General features: G+C 40.2%; 3 protein-coding genes across 3 annotated transcripts; 1 reads left to right on the top strand and 2 right to left on the bottom strand.

The window, feature by feature from the left end:
- Positions 1-352: 352 nt before the first annotated feature.
- LOC128298749 (uncharacterized) lies at positions 353-23,692 on the bottom strand. Its single transcript, XM_053034527.1, has 10 exons — positions 23,350-23,692; positions 21,519-21,774; positions 20,904-21,030; positions 20,596-20,832; positions 19,965-20,524; positions 17,538-17,851; positions 1,734-2,084; positions 1,275-1,657; positions 1,034-1,213; positions 353-955 (listed from the first exon to the last, which is right to left on the bottom strand). Exons 1-10 carry the CDS (start codon positions 23,690-23,692, stop codon positions 353-355), a joined length of 3,354 nt encoding a protein of 1,117 aa, XP_052890487.1.
- Positions 5,820-7,605, top strand: LOC128298892 (cytochrome P450 4c21-like). Its single transcript, XM_053034701.1, has 5 exons — positions 5,820-6,168; positions 6,249-6,501; positions 6,567-6,693; positions 6,749-6,931; positions 7,018-7,605. The coding sequence occupies exons 1-5, from the start codon at positions 5,820-5,822 to the stop codon at positions 7,603-7,605; spliced, it is 1,500 nt and encodes a 499-aa protein (XP_052890661.1).
- On the bottom strand, positions 17,075-18,556 carry LOC128298894 (uncharacterized). Its single transcript, XM_053034702.1, has 3 exons — positions 18,509-18,556; positions 17,341-18,444; positions 17,075-17,278 (listed from the first exon to the last, which is right to left on the bottom strand). The coding sequence occupies exons 1-3, from the start codon at positions 18,554-18,556 to the stop codon at positions 17,075-17,077; spliced, it is 1,356 nt and encodes a 451-aa protein (XP_052890662.1).
- Positions 23,693-25,550: the final 1,858 nt, after the last annotated feature.

Here is a 25,550-nt window from a genome sequence, read left to right as displayed (position 1 = left end):
CTTGAATCCGAAAAGCCAACGACATCCCGTGTGAACACATCAATAGACTTCCACGCACTGTTGATCATAGAGTCTCTAGGTTGAGATAATGCCAAGCTAATGCCTATTCATGCGCCTGAATTATATTGTAAAAGCAAAGCTATAATTTCACTTATTTTAAGTTACACTACTGCATGATATTTAATGATGAAATTTGGATGAACATAATATTGACATTATTGAGATCTAGTAAATAATATGAAGATTGATTTTATTTAGTTCGGCCAGGCCGTGCTTTTGCGAACCAAAATTGATAACATGACATAAAACAATAGTATGATCTATTTTAAATTGATTATACGACTGAAACCCATCAGTCACTAGGATTTTTTCTGCGTTTTATGAATAGTTGGTGTCCTACAGCAGTCTTCAGCGTAATTGCAAGTGATAGTCCTAACGAATCGTTAGGTGAGATCGGCGAGGACAACACATATCTGTGGAGCACTTGAGTGACCATAATTTTCATAGTGAACATGCCGTACCGATAGCCAATGCAGTTTCTTGGTCCACCGCCAAACGGAATGTAGCTGAAGGGATGCTGTTGCCGAGCATCATAAGTCGCAGGGTCGAAGCGATCAGGATCGAACACATCTGCTCGGTCTCCCCACAGCTCCTTGCTGCGATGCACATGCATTATATTCATGAGCAGCGTTACTCCTGGCGGGATAACGACATCACCCAGCTTAACCGTCTCGATCGTTTTCCTTCCGATGAAGGGTGCTACCGGAAACAGTCGCAATGTTTCTTTGATCACTTGCTCCAGATAGTTTTGGGCGGATATCGTTTCGAAGGATATATTCAAAGAAGAGTCTCCGTAAATCGAGCGGATTTCTTCGCACACACGGTCCTGTATATCGGGATGCATTGCCAGTTGTAGCAGGATGTAGGCCACTTGATTGGCGGATGTTTCACTCCCCTAGAGGGAAAACAAATGTGTAAAATAACAATTACTAAGCATAATATTTCCCAACACGGCTGTTGTGAAGCTACATACAGCAGCAATGATGGTATGGAGATGGTTTTCGATCTCCTTGCTTGAGAGATCTTCATCACCACGTTTCATATCCAGTAGTTGGTCCAAAAATATCATTGGCTTTCGATATTTCTCTTCTTCATCTTGGTTGATGTTTTCCAAACGTTCTTTCGCTATTTCCTCACGTCGTTCGCTTATGATCTGTAACGGGAATATTACATTCGAGAAAGGAAGTCTTTAAATAAAGATTCGTTTTACCTACCGGATCCAGCATTTCTTGCAATTTGCTGCGAAGCCTGTCCATTTCTCTGTACCGAGGCGTCATGTTAAATAGCAAATCGCTATAAAGCAAGACGTTGTACACGCGGCTACACATAATTATCATAATCTTTTCAATGCCTCCGCAAATTTCCTTTGCGATTGGATTTTCCGTGATGTCACTTTTGAGCGAACTGGCACACACCATCTCCAGCGTACATTGGGCGGTATAGTGGAGCATATCGAATGGTTTAGGGCTGTCAACCTCCTTAGCCATACGTTCTACCATATCTTCCGAGCAACGACTAAATATCGATATGAAGCTGATCAAGATGCGTTGATTAAATGCAGGGTTCAACATCTTACGGTACAGCTTCCAATCCGAATCTATGGAAATCGAATAAGATGACTACACGGTTTTGACTGTTGTTTCAAAACAGTCCTTTAAGTAGGTAATACTTACAACGAGACGATATGAGTCCATAATCGAGCTCCATGAAACGATAGAAAAAAGCCTTATCCTGGCATGCTCTATTAGTTAGAACTTGCTGGATAAGATCCGGATGTGATAGACACACGACCGTTGTGGGTCCCAGGGATATTTTGAACATCCTATCGTACTTGCGAAACCACTCTTGAATTACACTGAACGTTTCCTCATAGGAGCGCATAAATAGGTAGGTACAACCGATAATAGGGTACGATCTTGGTCCTGGAAGATCTTTCGCGAATAGTCCACTATCTCTTGATAGCTTACACCAGTATATAACTAATCCAAGCACCACGATGATCGCCGGTAGGAAAAACATGATCACTCCGTTCAGTTCAAACGCTCGTCACAAACTAACTGTGCATCGAACTTTTCGTTACCATCTCTGTTTTTAATGTGCTCACATTTGGCGTGTGTCAAAGCTTTCGAAATGAAGTTCAAGTTCCATCTTAACCAACAAAATGTATTATTTCTATCGGAATTTTTAATAGTGCGTATCGGGACAGAGATGCTTTCGTTTTCATTGATTTGAAGGTCATAGTGCCGGTGACGGTAGCATGGTCCTAATCTGCTCTCTTGTCACACATTTATTTTTCATTACATCTTGTAGACATATTTGTCCTTACTTGTGTTAATATTGCATAATAGAAAACGTGTGATTTTTTGTAGCCAGCTGAATCGTAACTAATCTAATCATTCTATTGGAAACATTTTGGAAATGGTTTTTGAACGCAATATAACGACTAAAAATATTTAATAATGTTGATAACTTTACGTCATATGCATGCTATATAAAAATAATAATGAAACAATATACATTTAGAAATGGCGAGACGATTTATTAGCTTACGCCAGGGTTGACGGCTACCGTTGGTAGCAATAAAAAGTATAACGCGTGTTTAAGTATCTTGTTTTTTTATGCAAATGGATGTCCAATGATATTGCCATTTAGTGTTTTTTTTTAAAAAGCTGTTTACGACGTGTGCTGTTGTGCAATTGTGATTACAACATAGAAATGGGTCAGAACATGAATTAATTACATCCAAATGCAACTAATGAACAATTCTTCGAGATGTACAATTTACCCTACCATCGTCGGTCATTTTGAAGTAAATACAGAACAGAAACGATAGATAAAAGGCTTTCAAGCGCTTTCCGGCTACAGTAATTTGACGAGTGTGTATAGAGTTAGTAACCATGCAGATGTTTCTGTTGTCGTTTGTGATTATTTGCGGTACCATCTTGTATTGGCAGTACAAGAAGTTGTTTAAATTTGCTGATAATATAGAAATGCTGCATTCGTACATTCCGTTAATTGGCCACTCGATGTTGGTGTTGGGTAAATCGCCCGAACACATGTTTAAAATGTTTAAAGAAGCGTTCCTTAGACACGATCGTTTATTTCAAGTGAGATTTGGAACGACGGGGTATATCGCTTCATCTCATCCTGACATTATGCAAACTGTGTTAGATAATTCAAAGGCGATGGATAAAGCCCCGCACTACAAGTTTTTTCGATTGGATCTAGGACTACTAGTAAGTCCCTGTAAGTGAAATAGTTCATTTTGAGGAGTGAAGCAACAAAGAATGATAATAATAGCAGTTTTGTGTGTTTTCAAATTCCAGTCGTGCTATGGAAACACCAACGTAAAATGTTTAACTCATCGTTCAACAAACGTATCCTGGAGAGTTTTATCCCGTGGTTCGACAAATGTGCTGTAAAAATGATCAACGGCATAAAGCGTGAGCCCAATCTTTCCCAGGTGAACGTGATGAAACACTGTAGTCGTTGTACTTTGGACATGGTTTGTGGTTCAACAATTGGCACGAATATCTTGGACGATCCGGAAGCAAACAAATTTATACCCATGGTAGAAAAGTACGGATTTTTTGCACTGCACAACGTGAATCAACGGGTATTGAAGAAACTACATGTGTTGTTTTTTCAGAGTGGCTGGAATATTGGCGAATCGTTTTGTAAATGTATGTACACACAATGAGATTCTGTACAAGTTGACTAGTGATTTCTCGCTTGAAATGCAATACCGCAAAAAGTTTTATCTATACATAAATTCGGTAAGCGATTGCGGGTAAATAACTGTACAGAAGTTCGTTTTAAACGTTACCTTTACCTAGTGATTACGTTTGTTTCAGATAATTGATCGACAAAAAAGTATTTTAGCAACTGAAAATGCTGAACAAACCGTCAGTCGAGAAGATGACATTGAATACAGAAAGCCTCAAATAGTCATTGATCACCTGCTTAAAGGAAAACGTGCCGGACTACCTTTCACAGATCGCGAAGTTTTGGAACAATGCGTTACTATAATTTTGGCGGTACATATTTGAGACAAGATATGATCCTGCTTTACATTACTTATTTTCTTGTGCAATATTCATTATATATTACCTATTTACAGGCTAATGACACGTCAGCTTTAGCCATCTGCAATTTGTTGACATTACTGGCAATGCATCGGGATGTTCAGGACAAGGTTCGGGATGAGATCATGAAATATTTCCCTGTCGACAGTAACATCGAAACGACACCAGAAGCTTTGAACGAATTGGTGTATATGGAACAATGCATCAACGAAGGATTGAGGTTGTGTCCTTCGGTACCATTAGTAGCCCGAGTGAGCACCGACGATATAGAGGTCGATGGAAACATTTTACCACGCGGAACATCACTCCTCTTTAGCATAGTATCGCTACATCGCAGGAAAGATCTTTGGGGACCAGATGCGGAGCGATTCGATCCGGATCGATTTCTGCCCGAACGTTCCCAGGGTCGCCATCCGCATGCATTTGCACCATTTAGTATGGGTTCCCGAGATTGCATCGGCAAACGATATGCCATGATGGGTATGAAACAGTTGCTCGTGCACTTGTTGAGAAATTTTCGTTTCCACACCGATTTAGAGTATGATAAGTTGGAGTTCAAATTCGATCTCACACTGAAGCTGTCCCAAGGATATAAGTTCAGCATTGAGCCGGTTGATGGTGTCTACTAGAGTGTTTTGCCAAGATATTTTCAAAAGTAATATCTGTGTACTTTCTGTTTTTTTTTTCTAAGAGTTTTGCAATGCTACTAAGCGACCAATTTCCGTTCTTTTCAAAACCAAATCTGTTAAACATTGTTCAAAGCACAAATAAAGAAAAGCTCTTTAATATTGGAAAGCAATAGCTTCTATCGTTGTGGCAGCTGGTTTTTAGGTAAGAACTATTTCCGAAAACAATAATTAGTAATTAATATATGTATGTCAATCAATTAACTTACATGAAAGCAGCTTTCCGGATCTGAACCATAATTTAATTATAATGCAACAAATCCAGTTGTGCCGAGCTTCGCTGTCGAATTTATTTATATAATCATTCGCTTTTTCGTTTGAGAGAGAGAGACTTTTTTGTTGTCTAACTCATTAAAAGCCGTATCCAATTGCGTTGGAGTTATTTAAAGTAGTCGTAAAATATTTCACGTGGTTGTTTCGCCGTCGTTGCTTGCGCCACAGCAAACCTGATTCAAATTAGATTTGCGTTTGATAGTACTTTACCAATATAACATCAAAGCAAATAATTTTTGATAGCTGCTTCAATCACAAATGATGAATTTCACTATACATAACGATAATCAAAACGTTTGACTATAGTTGGTATGTTGCAAAGTATCAAAAATAGTGATATGATTCCCTTTTGAATGGAATGAAAACTCTTTCGTACACGTCAGGGTCAACAAAGTGGTAAGAAAAAAAGGTTTTCTATGGCTTAGTCTATGTCTATGTGTATAAAATGTACTAATCCATTTTGTGACACTGTTGCAAATGGACTACCAATGTCAATGTTGTTGAGAGCAAAGATCTTTCAAGAAGCTGTTTATGTCGCGAGAACTTTGCCTTCATGATAGAAGCGGGATGAAACATGAAATAAGCTTTGACGCATTATTTTCACTTCCTACCTTCTTTTTTTATAAAACAATCGCATTGCAGAAGCGATAGATAAAAGGCTTTCGGGCGCTTTCCGGTTTCAGTAATTGAACGAGTGTAGATCGAGTTAGTAACCATGCAGATGTTTCTGTTGTCGCTTGTGGTTATATTCGGGACCATCTTGTACCGGAAGTACAAGAAGGTGTTTAAATTTGCTGATAATATAGAATTGATGCATTCGCACGTACCTTTATTTGGTCACTCGTTGCTGCTGCTGGGTAAATCGCCCGAACAAGTGTTTAAACTAATCAAAGATGTGTTTGTTAGGCACGATCGTTTATTTCAAATCAGAATGGGATCGACAATATACATCTCTTCATCTCATCCTGACATTATGCAAGCTGTGATGGACAATCCCAAGGCAATGAACAAAGCCCCGCAGTATAAGTTTTTCAAACTAGACGATGGAGTATTCATGAGCCCCTGTAAGTGAGTTTATGTATGTTCAAGTAAGAAGCAATCGAGAATACGAGCACCGGAGATGAATTTTGTTTATGCATTCCAGATGTCCAATGGAAACACCAGCGTAAAACGTTGAACTCGTCGTTTAACAAACGTATCCTGGAGAGTTTTATCCCGTGGTTCGACAAATGTGCTGAAAAAATGATCAACGGCATAAAGCGTGAGCCCAATCTTTCCCAGGTGAACTTGATGAAACACTGTAGTCGTTGTACTTTGGACATGGTTTGTGGTTCAACCATTGGCACGAATATCTTCGACGATCCGGAAGCGAGCCAATTTATGCCCAAAATAGAGAAGTGCGTACATATTGCACTACGTCAACCAGTATATACTCAAGACGCTACATGTGTTGTTTTTTCAGATTGTTCGGAATATTTACAGATCGTTTTGTAAACATATTAAAACATTTTGATTTTCTATACAAGTTTACAAGAGACTACAAGCTTGAAATGCAATATCGCAGTGAGATATATCAGTACATCAATTCGGTAAGGGATGTTGGATGCAGAATTTGACAACATTTAACGACAACGCATGTTGCAGATAATCACGAGAAAGAAAAACTCTATGTCTGTGGAAAGTGCTGAAAAGTCGGTCACAGACGAAGATGATGTTGAATGCAGAAAGCCTCAAATATTCATCGATCAACTTCTGAAGGGAAAATGTGCTGGACAACCATTTACAGACCACGAAATTTTGATACAATCTGTTACAATCATTGTTGGGGTACATATGTTTGCGAAGCAGTAACCAACCTTACTCCTAAGTATCTTTCATATTTACAATTTGTTCGTTCTCTATGTTATTTGCAGGCAAATGAAACGTCGGTTGTAGCCATCTGCAATTTGTTGACATTACTGGCAATGCATCGGGATGTTCAGGACAAGGTTCGGGATGAGATCATGAAATATTTTCCTGTCGACAGTAACATCGAAACGACACCAGAAGCTTTGAACGAATTGGTGTATATGGAACAATGCATCAACGAAGGATTGAGGTTGTGTCCTTCGGCACCAGTAGTGGCTCGAGTCTGCACCGACGATATAGAGGTCGATGGAAACATTTTACCACGCGGAACATCACTCCTCTTTAGTATAGTATCGCTACATCGCAGGAAAGAACTTTGGGGTCCAGATGCGGAGCGATTCGATCCGGATCGATTTCTGCCCGAACGTTCCCAGGGTCGCCATCCGCATGCATTCGCACCATTTAGTATGGGTTCTCGAGATTGCATCGGCAAACGATATGGCGTGATGGGTATGAAACAAATGCTCGTTCATTTATTGAGAAATTTTCGTTTTCACACCGATTTAGAGTATGATAAGATGGAGTTCAAATTCGATATCACAATGAAGTTGTCCCAAGGATATAAGTTCAGCGTTGAGCCGATTGAAGTTTGAAGGAAGAATATTATGAACGGTTCGTTGTTTGGATTGTCAAACTAGTTCTAGTTTTTTCCGCGTCTGTGTAGAGACTTCGGATGATAGGCTTGTAGTAATATGTGGAAATAGATTTTTCGTGTTTGAATGAATAAAAAATGCACAAAAATAAGAAACACTGGCAAAAAATAATTCTTACAGTATTAACATTTTTCTAAAAATAATACCATACATTTTGATGACGGTCAATACGGTCAAGCAAACCAAACATAATGAAACCAAAATCTCAGCAGAATCAATTTCAGCAGCACCGCAATACGCATGACTGATTATCCAGTTACGGGTAAGTAAAGCCAAATAGCAGGTCTGGACCTTTTGAGGTTGTTGTACAAAAAAAAAAAAATCTAATTATTTGCATGGTGTAGTAACTGGTTTTAATTCTATACGATATTCCAATGCACAAAATCAAGCGACTGTTTATTTATGCAAGTGCAATATATTCTGTATTCAGAACCTTCATTCATCTTTCACACAGCTAGTCCAGTGGCACAGAACTCAGATCAAATTCCGATTTGTTTTGTTTACATTTTGATTCAATTTTTTCTCAAGCGCGGAAGCACTTGTTGTGGATAGCAAGTTCCCATTTCAAATTAATATTACATTCACGTGTTTAACTTCTCACTGAGCTGCTTAAAGTGGATTAAGCTCGATTCAAGTATTTGTTTTTGCATTACTTGATGCGTTCAACGTTAAAACGCTTTGACAATCGAAACAATATGAACATGCTTCATGAACCTTCATAAGCTGCAGGAGAACTTAACAATTCATTTACCCTTCTCTATGCATTGCACTACAATCGGATATACTTTCTGCTAGACACTGCCTTCAACTGTTGATCCCTTGACTGTACCGTACCTTAGTGATGCCCTAACAAAAATGCGCCAACGGAACATTACCGGAAGTTCAAAGGGTTGATGGTCTTTTTAATTTGCATCCACTCATCTGTCGCAGGGTTGATCGTCGCGAGGCAGTGGCGGCTTGAAGCGAATAGATCCGTCGTCGTTGGATGCATCTCAATGAACCAGATACATATTCCGTTTGAAGCTGTGAAAAAGTTGTCACCGGTTGTCGTGGGAGAGGAACTTGCACCGGCTGCATTGAAATGGGGAATATTTATTCCCTCAAGCACACAGCGTCTATTCCAGTTGAAACAAAACAGTGCAGGAGTGAGGATCGATAAGATGTGGTTGTTATGGTTGATTTTGGTGCTTGCCGTAGTGGGACTTTTTCATTGCTGGATACTTCAACGGCATAGTTTTGCGAAACATCTACCGAACATGCAACCGTACTATCCCATTATTGGCAACGGGCACCAATTTATGGGCAAGTCGCGTGTGAAGCTCTTCAGCGTACTTATGAAACCGTTTCAAGAGTATAGCGGTTGGTTTAATGTTTGGCTTGGTCCAAAGCTAGTGCTGTGCACGTCACATCCAGACATCATGAACGCAGTGCTCACACATCCCGAGTGTCTTGAGAAGCCGTTTTTCTACGATTTCGTGAAACTAGAGCATGGATTATTTGCCGGACATTGTATGAGTAACCATGGATGTTGCGGATACAGGAAAGCCTGAACAAACATTACTGTTCTTTTGCAGATCACCCTTGGAAAACTCAACGCAAGGCACTCAACCCGGCCTTCAACACGCGCATTCTGCACAGTTTTATACCCGTGTTTGTGGAATGCTCCAAACTGATGGTTGAAAATATGGAGAAAAGTATTGGCGAGGGTGTACAATCGTTATCCATCTTTCCCTTCATAAGCAAGTGCACGCTAGAAATGGTTTGTGGTACGACGATAGGGTGTGATGTGTTGGAGCAACCAGGCAAGGAAACGTTCCTTGAAAATGTGGACCGGTAATATTATTTATGTGCAGCAATGCGAATAGTTCTGTCGTGTTTAACGCGTTAAGCAACTTTTTCAATCGCTTATGTAGATGTTTTGAACTGGTAGCGAAACGCATGCTGAATATTCATCACTATATCGAAGTTCTGTATCGATTCACCAAAGACTGTGTCGAAGAATCTGAGCGCCGTACTTCCTGTTATCGTTTCTTCGAGTCAGTGAGTACATTTTTGCATCGAATTTTTGCATACGTTAATACAGTAACGCTTATGTCCATTAGGTCATAGAAAAAGCCAAAGCACGCAGCGTCCAATCCAATAGTGACTTTGCTGATGAATGTGAGGATTACAAGCGACCACAAATATTTGCCGATCAACTGGTGGCCGTGCAACATAATGGTAATCCGTTTACAGACATAGAAATCACTCACAATATCTACACGATGATTGCAGCGGTACGTGTTAGCTATAAATCATTATTTATTCGGGATATGAACAGCTTTACAACCTTAACTACTATTGCAGGGAAACGACACCACAGCACTACAGGTTACGCACACCTGTCTGTTTCTGGCCATGTTTCCGGACATTCAGGAGCGTGTGTACCGTGAGGTGCTGGACGTTTTCCCCGACCCAGAACAGGATATCACGCTGGAGGATCTGAAGCGGCTCACCTACATGGAGCGCGTAATAAAGGAAAGTCTTCGCCTGGCGCCATCAGGGCCAAACATTGCACGGCAAACAATGCAAGCCGTAGAAATAGCGGATCTTCACATTCCGAAGGACAGCCTTATAGTGATGAGCATTTTCTCAATGCACCGTCGTAAAGATGTGTGGGGACCTGATGCAGATGTGTTTGATCCGGATCGGTTTTTACCGGAACGCAGCGTTGGACGGAATGCAAATTCATTTATTCCCTTCAGTGCAGGATCGCGGAACTGTATCGGGGCGCGTTACGCGATGCTCGGTATGAAGGTAATGTTGTCAAGTATACTGAAACGGTTGCGTTTACGATCGAACTTGAAAATGGATGATTTAAAATTTAGGTTCGATATCACCCTCAAGCTAGAATCAGATTATTTTGTGGTTGTAGAAAAACGGCAACAAACCCGTGAGAAGTCTTCCGTTGTCATGTAATGTAATGATTTATATCATATTTATATCATGCATTTTTATTTCTTAATAAGAGGTTCACATGAACATAATTATGTTATAACTATTAACTGCTTTTTAAATAGGGGTCCAACAAAATCTTATTTGTGCCGTAACTATTTATGCGCAGGATATTCCCAGTCTAAACCAATGCTATCTACTGATAGGAAATGGTTTATCATTTATGGAACAATAACCGTTTAGGAAAATAAAAAGGATTTGAAACAATATAATTATATTCTTGGATATGAATTCATAATTTAAAGTTCATGATAGTTAGATTAAAAACAAAACAAATAAGGGCTAGGTTGAATAGTAAAAATTGCTATGGCAGAGAAGCTTTGAAGCTTTTTACCAAGCTGCTCAGTGATCAATTTCCTTCCTATCCTATTTCCTCTCTCATCTGTTTGATGTTACAACCTCATGGTTCTTGGAATACCATTTCTGTCGTTCTTGTCGGCGATAAGTAAGGAAGACCGATAAACGGAAAGCATCCTTCATATCGTTCAAACTTTCCGTCGGCTGGTACGAAATTCCATACAAACCAGCTGTTTTAAAATTTCCGATACCAGGAGAGCATCCACGGAAGATGTAGCACCTAGTACAGAAAGTTTGCTCGAAAACCGCCGAAAGGTATGCAATGTTTAAACACTAACATTTCCGTTGGTCGAGAAAAATTTCTTCGAAAACTACCAGTTTCCGAATGCATAGTACCAGGAGAGCATCCACGGAAGAGGTAACGCCTTGTACAGCAATTTTGCTCGAAAACCGCCGGAAGGTTTAAACACTAAAATTCCCGTTTGTCAAGAAATATTTCTTGGAAAACTACCAGTTTCCGAATGCATAGTACCAAGAGAGCATCCACGGAAGAGGTAGCACCTAGTACAGCAATTTTGCTCGAAAATCGCCGAAAGGTATGCAATGTTTAAACACTAACTTTCCATACAAACCAGCTGTTTTTAGATTGCCGATACCAGGAGAGCATGTTTTAAGAGGTGACACCTGGTACCAGCTGAGCAAACATTTCATGAAACATTTCGTGAAACATTTCATGCAAAACATTTGATGAAACATTTCATGAAATATTTCATGAAAAACATTTGATGCAACATTTCATGAAATATTTCATGAAATATTTCACGAAACATTTCATGAAATGTTTGCTCAGCTGGTACCAGATGTCACCTCTTGAAAAACATGCTCTCCTGGTATCGGAAATCTGAAAACAGCTGGTTTGTATGGAATATCGTACCAGCCGACGAAAAGTTTAAGCGAGATGAAGGATACTTCCCATTTCATCCATCTCACTTGCGATGGATGGCGATCGCTCTCACGGGTTTGATAGTATGCAATGCAATAGTGTTGGGCAAATTTATTCCACACTGCAGGTGTCACCTCTTGAAAAACATGCTCTTCTGGTATCAGAAATCTAAAAACAATTATGTTCGCGGCGACGGTATAGTGGTTCTTCGCAGTTGACAAGCAAATTTTGTCACTTGACAAATTTGTCAGTATTTGGTGGTTGCAGATCTGCTACGGTTTGTTCAGCACCAGTAAGATATATCAGCCCTGCGTACATTTTGGTTCGAAGCTGTGCCTAATGTTCTCGCATATATTTCAGGCGCTGCATTGCAGGCCGACCGCCTTGCTGTACTGGTCGGCAAGAACTACCCGGGGGATGATTCAAAGTGAGTTCAGGGACCCTTTCTTACTGCGCTTTTCACTTTGTCTCATTTCAAGGGCCTCAATGCTCCCTCTCCTCCTTCATCGTTTTTAAAATTAGAAGCCCCTATTATAATTCCGCCCTGGGCCTCCAAGGGGGTTCATCCTCCACGTCCAATGTCAATGTTGTTGAGAGCAAAGATCTTTCAAGAAGCTGTTTACGTCGCGAGAACTTTGACTTCATGATAGAAACGGGATGAAACATGAAACAAGCTTTGACGCATTATTTTCACTTCCTACCATCTTTTTTATGCAGTAATCACAGAACAGAAGAGGTAGTTAAAAGGCTTTCAAGCGCTTGACAGTTTCAGTAATTGAACGAGTGAAGATCGAGTTAGTTACCATGCAGATGTTTATGTTGTTGCTTGTGGTTATATTCGGGACCATCTAGAAAACTCTACACCCGGGTGTCGTGGGAGAGGAACTTGCACCGGCTGCATTGAAATGGGGAATATTTATTCCCTCAAGCACACAGCGTCTATTCCAGTTGAAACAAAACAGTGCAGGAGTGAGGATCGATAAGATGTGGTTGTTATGGTTGATTTTGGTGCTTGCCGTAGTGGGACTTTTTCATTGCTGGATTCTTCAACGGCATAGTTTTGCGAAACATCTACCGAACATGCAACCGTACTATCCCATTATTGGAAACGGGCACCAATTTATGGGCAAGTCGCGTGTGAAGCTCTTCAGCGTACTTATGAAACCGTTTCAAGAGTATAGCGGTTGGTTTAAAGTTTGGCTTGGTCCAAAGCTAGTGCTGTGCACGTCACATCCAGACATCATGAACGCAGTGCTCACACATCCCGAGTGTCTTGAGAAGCCGTTTTTCTACGATTTCGTGAAACTAGAGCATGGATTATTTGCCGGACATTGTATGAGTCACCATGGATGTTGCGGATACAGGAAAGCCTGAACAAACATTACTGTTCTTTTGCAGATCACCCTTGGAAAACTCAACGCAAGGCACTCAACCCGGCCTTCAACACGCGCATTCTGCACAGTTTTATACCCGTGTTTGTGGAATGCTCCAAACTGATGGTTGAAAATATGGAGAAAAGTATTGGCGAGGGTGTACAATCGTTATCCATCTTTCCCTTCATAAGCAAGTGCACGCTAGAAATGGTTTGTGGTACGACGATAGGGTGTGATGTGTTGGAGCAACCAGGCAAGGAAACGTTCCTTGAAAATGTGGACCGGTAATATTATTTATGTGCAGCAATGCGAATAGTTCAGTCGTGTTTAACGCGTTAAGCAACTTTTTCAATCGCTTATGTAGATGTTTTGAACTGGTAGCGAAACGCATGCTGAATATTCATCACTATATCGAAGTTCTGTATCGATTCACCAAAGACTGTGTCGAAGAATCTGAGCGTCGTACTTCCTGTTATCGTTTCTTGGAGTCAGTAAGTGCATTTTTGCATCGAATTTTTGCATACGTTAATACAGTAACGCTTATGTCCATTAGGTCATAGAAAATGCCAAAGCACGCAGCGTCCAGTCCAATAGTGACTTTGTTGATGAATGTGAGGATTACAAGCGACCACAAATATTTGCCGATCAACTGGTGTCCGTGAAACACAATGGTAATCCGTTTACAGACATAGAAATCAATCACAATATCTACACGACTATCGCAGGGGTACGTGTTGGTGGCTACGAATCATTATTTATTCGGGTTATAAACAGCTTTACAACTTCAACTATTATTGCAGGGAAACGACACCACAGCACTACAGGTTACGCACACCTGTCTGTTTCTGGCCATGTTTCCGGACATTCAGGAGCGTGTGTACCGTGAGGTGCTGGACGTTTTCCCCGACCCAGAACAGGATATCACGCTGGAGGATCTGAAGCGGCTCACCTACATGGAGCGCGTAATAAAGGAAAGTCTTCGCCTGGCGCCATCAGGGCCAAACATTGCACGGCAAACAATGCAAGCCGTAGAAATAGCGGATCTTCACATTCCGAAGGACAGCCTTATATTGATGAGCATTTTCTCAATGCACCGTCGTAAAGATGTGTGGGGACCTGATGCAGATGTGTTTGATCCGGATCGGTTTTTACCGGAACGCAGCGTTGGACGGAATGCAAATTCATTTATTCCCTTCAGTGCAGGATCGCGGAACTGTATCGGGGCGCGTTACGCGATGCTCGGTATGAAGGTAATGTTGTCAAGTATACTGAGACGGTTGCGTTTACGATCGAACTTGAAAATGGATGATTTAAAATTTAGGTTCGATATCACCCTCAAGCTAGAATCAGATTATTTTGTGGTTGTAGAAAAACGGCAACAAACCCGTGAGAAGTCTTCCGTTGTCATGTAATGTAATGTTTTATTTCATATTTAAATCATGCATTTTTATTTCTTAATAAAAGGTTCACATGAACATAATTATGTTATAACTATTAATTGCTTTTTAACTAGGGGTTCAAAAAAACATATTTGTGTTTTAGTTATTTACTTTTAAACAGGTATTTTTAAAAAGTTTTATAACTATCACGAATCAAATCGTACTTTAATAAACTTGCATTTAATCTAATACCACTATGCAGCTTAAATAAATGAATAGTTGGAGGGCTAGATTACAAGAAATACAATCAACAACCTTCCGTGTGTTGGGCTGTACTTCAAAGCATCACTTCGCCGATCGGCATTAGTTCACTGTTTTAAGCTGACAGCGTCTAATAAAAAAATGTGTTGCGTAAGTCGTGGTGCGAAACTCATAGCTTATCGATCTATTAATGCATTACTTACGTTGTGATATACATCAGGCATAGCATCGACGTCCGTGAGTAGTCTCGCTATCCTTAACCCACTGGTTGTACCAAGCGTGAGAGTGATAAACCACGATAGCACTCAGTCGCATTCGTGCCTTCGTCTCAGTCAGAATGTTCGCAATCTTTCTGTTGTGTATTACCTTGTGTATCTTCTATTACTATACGTTTGTAATACGTGTCCGATATGCGCAGAATATTCCCAGTCCGAAGCCATGCTATCCACTGATTGGAAATGGGTTATCGTTTATGGAATCATCACCCGCCAAGTTGTTCGAGAACGTTGTACTACCGTTCACACAGTTTGATAGATGGTTCAAAGTTTGGCTCGGGCCTCAGCTGTTGCTGTGCACATCTCATCCGATGCTTGCAGAGTCTGTGCTGAGCCATCCAAAGTGCCTTGAAAAACCGTTCTTTTACAGTTTCGTGCAGTTGGAGCAAGGCATTCTGACTCGGAAATGTACGATGTTTTAGGTTTGTATGTATCACTGCGCATTAGGCTAACATTTTTCGTTTATTTCGAGTGGATTAGACAACAACTGGAAACGCTATCGCAAGGTGTTAAGTCCGGCGTTTAGTACGAGCAAGGTGAACAATGCGCTGCCAACATTAATTGCATGTGCTGATGATCTTATATTGAAGCTGGAATCAATGGTAGAGAGGATCGCAACCGTTTCATTAGCTCCATTACTAAGCGAGTGTATGTTGAACATGATTTTTTCCACCACGCTGGGTGCTAATGTAGTAGAACCACACGAAGCGAAGAATATTTTATGGAATCTTGATAGGTAAGTGTCTGTTCAGATACAATTTTGTAACAGTTGTTAAGTTTCAATCACTCGGTAGCTTATTTCAGATGATATCTGCTCGTGCAATAAATGCTTTATATCACTACGACTGGATTTATAAGTATACTAAGAATTGGAGAATAGAGACCAACTCGAGAGCCGAATGCTATCGTGTAGTGGATAAAGTTAGTCTGTGAATTATAGGTTTAGAATAAGAATCCCAGTGTAATATTGGTTTTATCCCACATCAAAACACATACACAGGTTCTTGCAAATAGAAGGAAAGCTTTGGAAAGCTCAGCATATGAAGTTGAAGATTCTCCAGCGATGCTAGATCGTCTGCTAACAACAAAAGACGATGGTCCGTTAACAGATTTAGAGATTGTCCACAACATATACTCTATAGTAGGAGCTGTGAGTAGTGCAAATATAGAAATATTCAGAAAACACGATCTAATAACAAAACGTTTATTTTCAAGGGCAACGACACGACGGCACACGCGCTAGGACACACTTGTCTATTCCTTGCAATGCATCCCACCGTGCAGACCAAGGTGTACCAGGAATTATGTGATGTGTTTGACAACCTTGAAGAACCTATCACAGAGCAAAAGCTAAAGCAACTAAGCTACATGGAGTGTGTGTTAAAGGAAAGCTTACGTTTAGCTCCGCCGGGTGCAACAGTAGCACGCGAAGCTCAAGAAGATTTATTTATCGACGGACAATTCATTCCTCGTGGCACAACGGTAGTGGTCAGTCTGTTCGCATTGCACCGGAGAAAAGACTTTTGGGGCGATGACGCTGACCAGTTCGATCCGAAGCGATTCCTGCCGGAACGAGGCATAGGAAGACCATCCTTTGCTTATATGCCTTTTAACACCGGCAGCCGTAATTGTCTCGGTTCACGATACGCCATGTTGAGCATGAAAGTGATTTTGACGAAGATTGTTCGCGCTTTTAAATTGCACACACAGATGGGTATGGAGCAAATGAAGTTTCGGTTCGATATTGCTCTCAAACAGGAACATGGATATTTTATACAGCTCGAACGAAGGACGAAACATACATGAATTAATCGTTAACAATTGTTTTATTAGCACTTTTTGAAAGGTTTTCAAACAACCAAACAATGTTTGCAATAACTTTGGGCTTTACAGTTCTATATCAATTTCTACATTACACGATTGATACTGATGATTGATAGAAGCAAAGGCAAACATCGTTTTACGGGCTCTATAATAAAAGCAAGTCGCCATTTGAAACACATTGTAGTACATCGAATTATCGACGTGTAATACGATTTCATCCATTTTAGACTCCACAAATTTCTCCATCGCTTCAAAAGTTATTTCGGCCTGAAATTGATAAACAGTCATTGTAAATTTATTTTTAGTAATGGAAAAGATTTTACACTCACCATTTCGAAGCAACTCGCCATATCTTCAAAAATCTTTGTGTCATAATCATCTCGAAGAGTGCTTTGTTGACAATGTACAATATCTTGCAACGTAAGCTGAACATCATTGGCCATTTCGCTTAGCTGATGATACGCCATTTCAAGTGGACGCTTGGGGTCATTTGCACTACTGAAGCATTGCAACATGCTTTCCGCACCTTGTGTCATTTTTTGCATGGCTTTGTGGTAACCAAACCCTGCCAAACATTTGAGGGGGCTTTCGGCTCGTAGAAAGCTTTCGATTGGAGAATCCATTAGTTCGAACGTAATGTTTTTCAAACCTTCTTCAAAGGCGTTGATCATGTTTGATGTTTGAAAGACCCAATCGTCAAGCTGCTCGGTTAGCTCCTCGAGCAACAGTTCCGTTTCATTGCTCAGAAACATCGCAAAATCGGTAATAACCTCAAAAACACCGACTTCATCGACAGTGTCACGAAAGCCTTCGAGAATTTCGTCACTGATTGCCTGTTGTCTTGAAAGCAGGTTTCCGGTAGCAGTCATAATCGATTCGCGAAATGTTGTGTTTAACTGCTCTATTTCACCGAATATCTTATCAACTTTGCTTGATATAGTGAAAGTTTCCTCGATGTTGCTCACTTCGTGCAAAACAATCTGCATGTAACGTTTTGTTTCATCTAACCGTTGACGATAGCTATTTGCTTCCTTTTCAACTGCCATCATCGTCAGTTCTATCGCGTTCAAGTCTCCGGAGGCCACGTGCTGGCAAAGCGATTCCACACGAAGTAGCAGCGGTCGAGAAACGACACGAAACAGAACATTCTCGCTGTCCAGCGAAGGAAGATGAAACACTTTTTCGCAATCTTGTATCGTATTTTCCAGGGTATGATCAACCAATGCTAGCACCCTAAGAATGGCTGTGATACTTTCCTGATTTTGTAGTTCAAATTCGTGGAAAACGCTACGCAATCGGCTCAAAACATTTTCATTCGATGTTGCATGCGAAGGATGTGTGATAAAAGCACTTTTTTCCAGTGTCTGTAGTTCGCTGAACATTACCTGCTGCAGTGAGATTACCCTGGGGGATATTTTCGCCTGCCCTTGTAGCTAAAAGTAAATAGAATCATTTTAAAACAGGTCTACTATGTCGATTTTCGTGGCTTTTACTTACACTCCCCCACAGCAGCAGTAGCACTGGAAATGTTTTACGATGATCCATTACTCTCGTACGCTGACCAACCATATAATGGGTGGGTTTATCACAAGCTTAACGGTTTTAACACGAATGTGATTTCCGGAAAGCTAATGTAATGGAATTGACAACATGTTATTACGGTGATAGATAATATACGTCACGATAATCACGTTTGTAAAATTACATGCATTTTTACACGAAATGAAATGTAACGGTGAGAAGTGAAGTTGGCGCGGTGATCGATGCATTTTGCTGTGATGTATTTTATTGGATGTCACAGACGAGAAACCCTTCACAATGTTGTTGTGAAGCATGGAGAAATGAATTAAAAGTTGCTAGTTATGAAGTTTTACATACCAATTTTGTTAAACATTGCTTAGATATGTGCTAGTGAGTGAGTTCTTGAATAAATACCTTCACACAGATATCGGTTCCTTTTACTATCGTTGGGCTATGCTTGGGCAAACTTTAAAACCTTGTTAATAACGGTGTTGCTGATCGAGTAAACAACGCATGCACTTCTTCATTACGACAGCGCCAACGCGTCTAGCGGCACAGTCCACGGAAATTCGCACCGATCGCCCAATGGTAAAAGGTTTAACCTATTTGACTTGCAAATGAGCGTGTCTAATTCGATTGCAGTGTAAGTTTACCTACAATTAGCTAAATCCAATAAAGAAGCGCTTAAAGCTCGTATCATCGAACTGTTCAGTAAAAGTAAAAGTAATGTGAATGAAGGTTTGTTTGGATGGTTTCATAATGTTTATTTCGAGTATTTAAAAAAACTCATGTTATAGCATGCTAAACGAAACATTTCGATGAAAAGAAGCAAAACGAGTTTGAACATATCACACAAAAATAATGCAGCTTATTGTTTATGAAGTGTAGACGGTGCAGGAAGTGAACGTTTAAGAACATTGAATCGCCGCTCGACATCATTTCCGATTCGATGAGTTTGTTTTCCGTTCTCGTTATGTAGCAGACGCCGAAAACGCACGATAAGTTTGTAGAATGATCTAATCGAATTGTCGGTTGCGTGAATCAAAGCAGCATTAATGCGTGCTTCAGACAAGTACAACTACAACAACAAAAAATGGAATACATTACGCTTTGCATTTAGGTGTGTACTTTTCATACAACTGCACTCGTGGGCGAAGCCCCTCACTAAACACAACAGCGTTGTAGTAGAATCGCTATTGCATTAGCGCGGTCGGTTAGGTTGGTGGCTTATCGTTACATCGAGTTTGGGTTAGCGTAATCGTACAGGTGAAGAAAATCAAAACGATTCCATAAACTCATGATCCATGATACCATACTTCTGACGCCACTTGTCAGCGATAGCTAGCGACTGTACCAGGGCCGAAACGAGAGCTACTCAAAAGATTTCGATGCCAGCAAGCGAAACGAGCGCTCCTACACACGTGGCTCCAACTTTATCAGATGCTCGAAGGACAGATGCATGGAGACTTTTAACTTGAAATCCATCTTTTCGTACGGTATTTCGGTGGTGAGTTTGAAGTTTTTCAATATTTGTGACAGCATAAATTTTAAACTCATCATAGCGTAACGACTGCCGATGCATCCACGTGGACCAGTACTGAACGGAATATAGGCATACGGGTGCCGTGCTTTGACGCGCTCCGGCAGGAAATTGTCCGGATCGAACTTGTCGGCGTTCGCGCCCCAGAATTCTTTCTGTCGGTGCAGTGCAAACGCGTTCACCAGCAGGATGAATCCTTTCGGAATGACAAACTCATCCAACTGAATTGTTCCAATCGTCTTGCGACCGAATACGGCGGCCACTGGACACAGCCGCTGCGATTCCTTAATGACGCGTTCCAAATATTCCATTCCCTTGAGTGTTTCGTGCGTGTACTCCACATCATCGGCCAATAGCTCCCGTACTTCAGCTGCTGCTCGTTCCTGAACCTCGGGATGCATGGCCAGCAGCAAGCAGGCGTGCGCGGCCTGCGTCGCGGATGTCTCGTTACCCTGATGAAGTGCAATAATAGAATCGATTATGTATCTGCATGATGCAGAAAGGACTTGCGACGTATTCTTACAGCAGCAATCATCGTGTAGATATGATCGGTGATCTCCTCGTGCGTAAACGGTTTACCATCGTTCGGTATGGTCAGCAGTTGATCGACAAAGATTTGGGGTTTCTTGTAGTTCAGCATATCATCTTCTTCATCGGCGAAGACGACGTTGCCATTTTCATCGCTCATCGCATTGTTATTGTTCTTGTCGACCGAATGACGAAGCCGTTCCTCGAACTTTGCACGTTTTTCATGAATGACCTGCAGAACTCCAAAAGGTATACTATTCGTTCTAAAGTGTATATAAGAACACATGCGTTGTCTTGTTTTACCTTGTCCGTGAAAGCGTAACATATTTTACGAGCTTCCATTTCGGCACGGTAGAAACGTGTGTTCTTGTACACAAAATCAGGGTAGAGATTTGCGTTAAACATTCGAAGGCCTACGTTGTGAAGGATACTGAGACAAGAAAGGAAAACAAATGAAATAAAAAAAAAAAACACTTTTATTGAAGGATAGAGAAAACGCCCCTTTATGATACATTAAAGTATGTTGGTGCACAAGATCTAGTTTGTTTGAGGCATTGTGTACATCGTTTTAAAGACTCTGAAAGCTGCCAAAACCTGTTATCTGTTATTAATTTTTTCTTTGCATTTTTGTTATATTCACCACTTCCAACTGTTGCTAAATTGAATATTCCACTATCACATTATCGAATTAAATGTTAAACCGAAAGTTTTTTGACAAGCGTAAATCAATTCATATGAAAGCTTGAAGCCCTTATTCGTTCACACAATAACGCGGTGGTTCAACGTTATTTCAGAGCAATTCCTTTCACTTGACATTAAACCGATCCGGTCGATCTGCAGTTGCCTAATGATTGTCACTTAGTTCTTTAGCTATTGTTTATTGTGTTTAAATAGCCTCAATAAATCTATTGTACTTACATTTCCAGCCCTTCGATAAATTCCTGCTTGCCTTCCCTTTCCAGTACCTTCCCGCCGAGTGAGGTGCGACAAATCATTTCCAGCGTACAGGGCGAGGTACATTTGAGTATGTTGATCGGCTTTTCATCGTTCGCATGCTTGTGCATGTTGCTGATCATTTTCTTCGCACAATCGCTAAAGATTGGTATGAAGCTGTTCAGAATGCGAGTGTTGAACGTTGGATTTAGTGCTTTCCGATGCACACGCCACTCGTCATCTTCAAAGAGTTAATGGATTTACATTAGTAAGAATACCAAATTTTAAGTTAAAAAGCTACTAACGAGGGTCGCAAAAGCGACTGTTTCATTTCCAACGCGTCTTAATTTCGAACTACAATCATGAACCGGACTAGAACTAGAATGCCTATATGTGATGTTGTTTTCCTTGTACATCTCATCGACATATGTTGTCTGGCGAGTGATGACGATTGCTGGTGGTGAAGCAATAAAATCGATGCAATAACCTTCCATTCCTTTCACAACTCCAATCAAATTGCTTCATAGTCATGAAAAGCCCAATAAAATAGTTTTCTTAGCATCACATTTCGCATTACTACTCTCTGGTGACTGTACTTTTAGGACTCAGCGGTCATGATTATGTTCTAACTGGTTCAGTCCCCAAAGGAAGCGCTACCATACAATGTAATGGTGGTGAAAACTTGTTTTATTGCAGTACCGATGGCGGTGTAGGTAAATAGTTCGTAGCCATTCTCAGCGTGTAAAATAGTGGTGCGTAAATGCTGACAAGATAACGGTGGCAACTCATGTAATAAACTGGATTTTTCCTTTTTGTTCAGGGATGGGTAACATGGTTGATTGAGCAAATATTGCGGAACGATCCACTTGACTGTTTTATGTGATGTGGTCCGTAAAAGTATCACAATTAAAGCGTCGTTGATCCATATTAAACGAATTTTACTTTGATTAAATGAAACTCGATTGAACATACGAAATTAGCATGAAAGAAGCATATTTTGGGTAAAAAGAACATTTATAATTTCCTAGTTTAGTAAGGAATTCGTTCGTTTTCAATAGTAAATTGGTTTAGTGCCCACTCAATTTATTTCATTGCATTGATAGGCATTCATTTTATGAACGAAATAAAATAAAATGAAAAAAAGAAATTTAAGCATGTTCATGTTAACTTGTTGTTTATTCTTGCAAATTTTCGAAACAACATATCATCTACCGGAATGAATAAATTTAGTGTTTTTTTTGTAAATTCTCAATCAAGTACAGCCATCAGCAAACACTCTCTTAAATCATTTTGTTTTAAGTTATAAAATTGAATATGTACAAGATTGGAAGACCTCATCGTTGTTATAAAAATGATAGAGGGTTAAATAAGGTTCTATTGAGTAATTTGATTTCATTTTCATACTCATATTGTATCAACTTATCTACAATTAATAATTTCATTTTCATTTTTTCAAGCATTTTTGAGTTTTGAATTCAGTTCTTTATTTGTTTTGTAGATTTTGTGATTAGGCCGGTTTCACTAAGCTGTAAGGTTCTATATACTTTAATATACATTTTGAAAACTTTATCGCAAACTTTAACTTTTTAACTTCAACTTTACCATACTTTAAAGAATGCTTAAACTCAGTCTTACAAACAATAAACACAAATTTAGAAACCTGGTCAGCCGTAGAGAAAAAATGGTTACTTTCCAATATAATTAAACCATTTAGTTACCACTTATGCTTTCACAACGTACACCAACCGCACGAAACAACGCGAGAACTTTCCGGCAGCTTTAAAGCTGCAGGCGAAATAAATCTTTCAAAACTTACACTTTGCCGTAAGCAATCCGTGGTCCACGCGCATGAAATCATACACGAACGGTTTGTCCATGCTGGCCTGTTCGGTCATAGTTTTCTGTATTAGATCCGGATGCGTAGGACATATGACCGGTATCGGGCCAAAGCAAAGTTTGAAGATCCGTTTGTTATCCTTGTACGCGCGTGTAATGCTCTTGAAGATTTCATACGAGTTCTTCTGTGCGAACTCGAGCCCGTTGCCGAATATTGGATGCATTGGCTCGACGCATGGGATTTTTTCCGCAAACTTAAACTTAATCTTGCAGTACACGTAGAGCGAAAGAACACCGAAACCCAACAACAGAAGCGTTATCATCTTGCTATCACTTGCACAAACACACACACACACGAATGAATTGATCGACTACTTCACTCGACGGGATTGAAAGGAAAACTGATGGGCGATCGGCGAAAAGAGTTGCGAACTGTGCCTGCTGGTACCCAGGGCTATTCAGGGCGAGCCCCCAGAATATATCGACGTAACTCGACTGCTCGCCAATACCGAGGCGATTTTCCCAACCCTTGCACCCACTGATCTGGCCCTGCAATGCTGGTAGTCGCAGAGTGCAAAAAACCTGCACTGACCTAATGGTGCCGGTATGCGGTGCAAACGGTCCTTACTGCATTCGATGCAATCGGCACATCGTTGCAGCCGTAGTGGGGATGTTGGAAAACCCTACTGTTAGTGCGTGCTCCATGATAAAGACGAACGCGCCACGAACCTGCTGAATTTCCCCATTTGAGGAAAAGCGAAGGAGAACCGTTTGGAGCATTCGGTGTTGCAGCTTTTCCTCTGGCAACGCCTTCGCTCCACTACGTTCGGCGTAAATCGGCGCTTTATGCGTGGCTTGACGTATGTATGTCGCTAAGTTTATTACATAAAGTGATCGATCAAGCTACTCACAGCTAATTGATCTATATGATTGAGTATTAACACTGCCCTCTGTTTAGTACAGGATATCACCTACGGTAAAGACATATTCAAACAATAATAGTGGTCGAGTTTTGAATCACGGCCAACCTGAAGAGACTTGATAGGTCTTATTAAGATGTCACCTGTGTGCGTAATGACGCGTGACACGCTTTTGTTTAGCTAGTCATGAAGAGGTTTTCAAATGGCTAAACAGGAATTCACAAAGAGTTCGTTGATTGCTACTCTGACTATTGTATTTTCGTATGGATAAAATCCATGAAGATACGAATAAAAGAGCATCAGATTCTATCTAAAATGTAAGTATTACATCATTACCGGAAGCATAATTTTAACACTTCATTTGTTACATCTATTTCGAGATGATGTTCTGATTTCCTATTTTCTGCCTTAGGGCAAATGTTGAAATCACGGATAGACGTAAGACAATTGTATTTATGACGAATAATTGATATAATTAATCGATAGTTTAACGATTCACAGTGCAATTTGTGGTAAACATTGGGAAAAGCTGTCCAAAGAGCTCGATGTGATTTTACGTTGGCGCACAAGCGAAGAACTAATTATTAGACTCAGGATACTTCAAATTTCAATCAAACAGTTAGGCATCGTTGGGCAGGCATCGCAACTACAGATCCATGATAGTTATTTAGCCAAGACCAACAATTCAGACCAGAAATGACCAACTTCTCGTAAAAATTTCCGAATGTTCAAAAAAGTGTATGAAATATGTGAACATTCATTATGTTATACCAAATTGTATAACATTCAGTTTAAACAAATCGCCCTTCGTTCGAAGGGTGAGAAATTATACATAGCTTGTAGCGAGGTGTAGGAATGTATTAATTTAAAACGTTTGTTGTATCTTCGAAAACATTGAACAAAACTTTCGAACGCGAAACCAAACATCGGCAAACTTCGGTTTGCTTTGGAAGCTATTGCTTTCCTTTTCTTTGTGTATGTTTCTTTCACTCTATTCAACATTGGAACTATGGGCAATAAAAGATTTCAACGTAGGAAACGAACCTCATGTTTTGTGATACGCTAACTTGTATGGCAAACAAAATTTTAACGCTTTTTCTCAACTATTCGAAGTTGTGTCGTAGTAACATCTGTTTATTAATTAATTATACGACAATTGTGGCTCTGCATGTAGTAGGCATAACATGAATCTACGTAATTTTCATGTTTTTTAGGCTAGGGTTTAGTTGAAGCAAATTACTGTTTTCAACACTTAAATAAT

This window comes from Anopheles moucheti, chromosome 2 (assembly GCF_943734755.1).
Source record: "Anopheles moucheti chromosome 2, idAnoMoucSN_F20_07, whole genome shotgun sequence".
NCBI lineage: Eukaryota > Metazoa > Arthropoda > Insecta > Diptera > Culicidae > Anopheles > Anopheles moucheti.
Note: the sequence above shows the minus strand (reverse complement) of the source record. Positions and strands in the feature narration are given on the sequence as shown.

Excerpts from the sequence above, each read along its gene's own strand:
- LOC128298749 (XM_053034527.1), bottom strand. The coding sequence starts at position 23,692 with ATGATAACGCTTCTGTTGTTGGGTTTCGGTGTTCTTTCGCTCTACGTG. Across the intron at positions 1,658-1,733 it reads TGGACTCATATCGTCTCGTT|ATTCGGATTGGAAGCTGTAC; the intron begins GTAAGTATTACC and ends CGATTTCCATAG. Across the intron at positions 956-1,033 it reads TCCATACCATCATTGCTGCT|GGGAGTGAAACATCCGCCAA; the intron begins GTATGTAGCTTC and ends TTTTCCCTCTAG.
- LOC128298894 (XM_053034702.1), bottom strand. The coding sequence starts at position 18,556 with ATGGATCATCGTAAAACATTTCCAGTGCTACTGCTGCTGTGGGGGAGT. Across the intron at positions 18,445-18,508 it reads TACTGCTGCTGTGGGGGAGT|CTACAAGGGCAGGCGAAAAT; the intron begins GTAAGTAAAAGC and ends ATTTACTTTTAG. Across the intron at positions 17,279-17,340 it reads TGGCGAGTTGCTTCGAAATG|GCCGAAATAACTTTTGAAGC; the intron begins GTGAGTGTAAAA and ends TATCAATTTCAG.
- LOC128298892 (XM_053034701.1), top strand. The coding sequence starts at position 5,820 with ATGCAGATGTTTCTGTTGTCGCTTGTGGTTATATTCGGGACCATCTTG. Across the intron at positions 6,502-6,566 it reads TTTATGCCCAAAATAGAGAA|ATTGTTCGGAATATTTACAG; the intron begins GTGCGTACATAT and ends TTGTTTTTTCAG. Across the intron at positions 6,932-7,017 it reads CTGTTACAATCATTGTTGGG|GCAAATGAAACGTCGGTTGT; the intron begins GTACATATGTTT and ends TGTTATTTGCAG.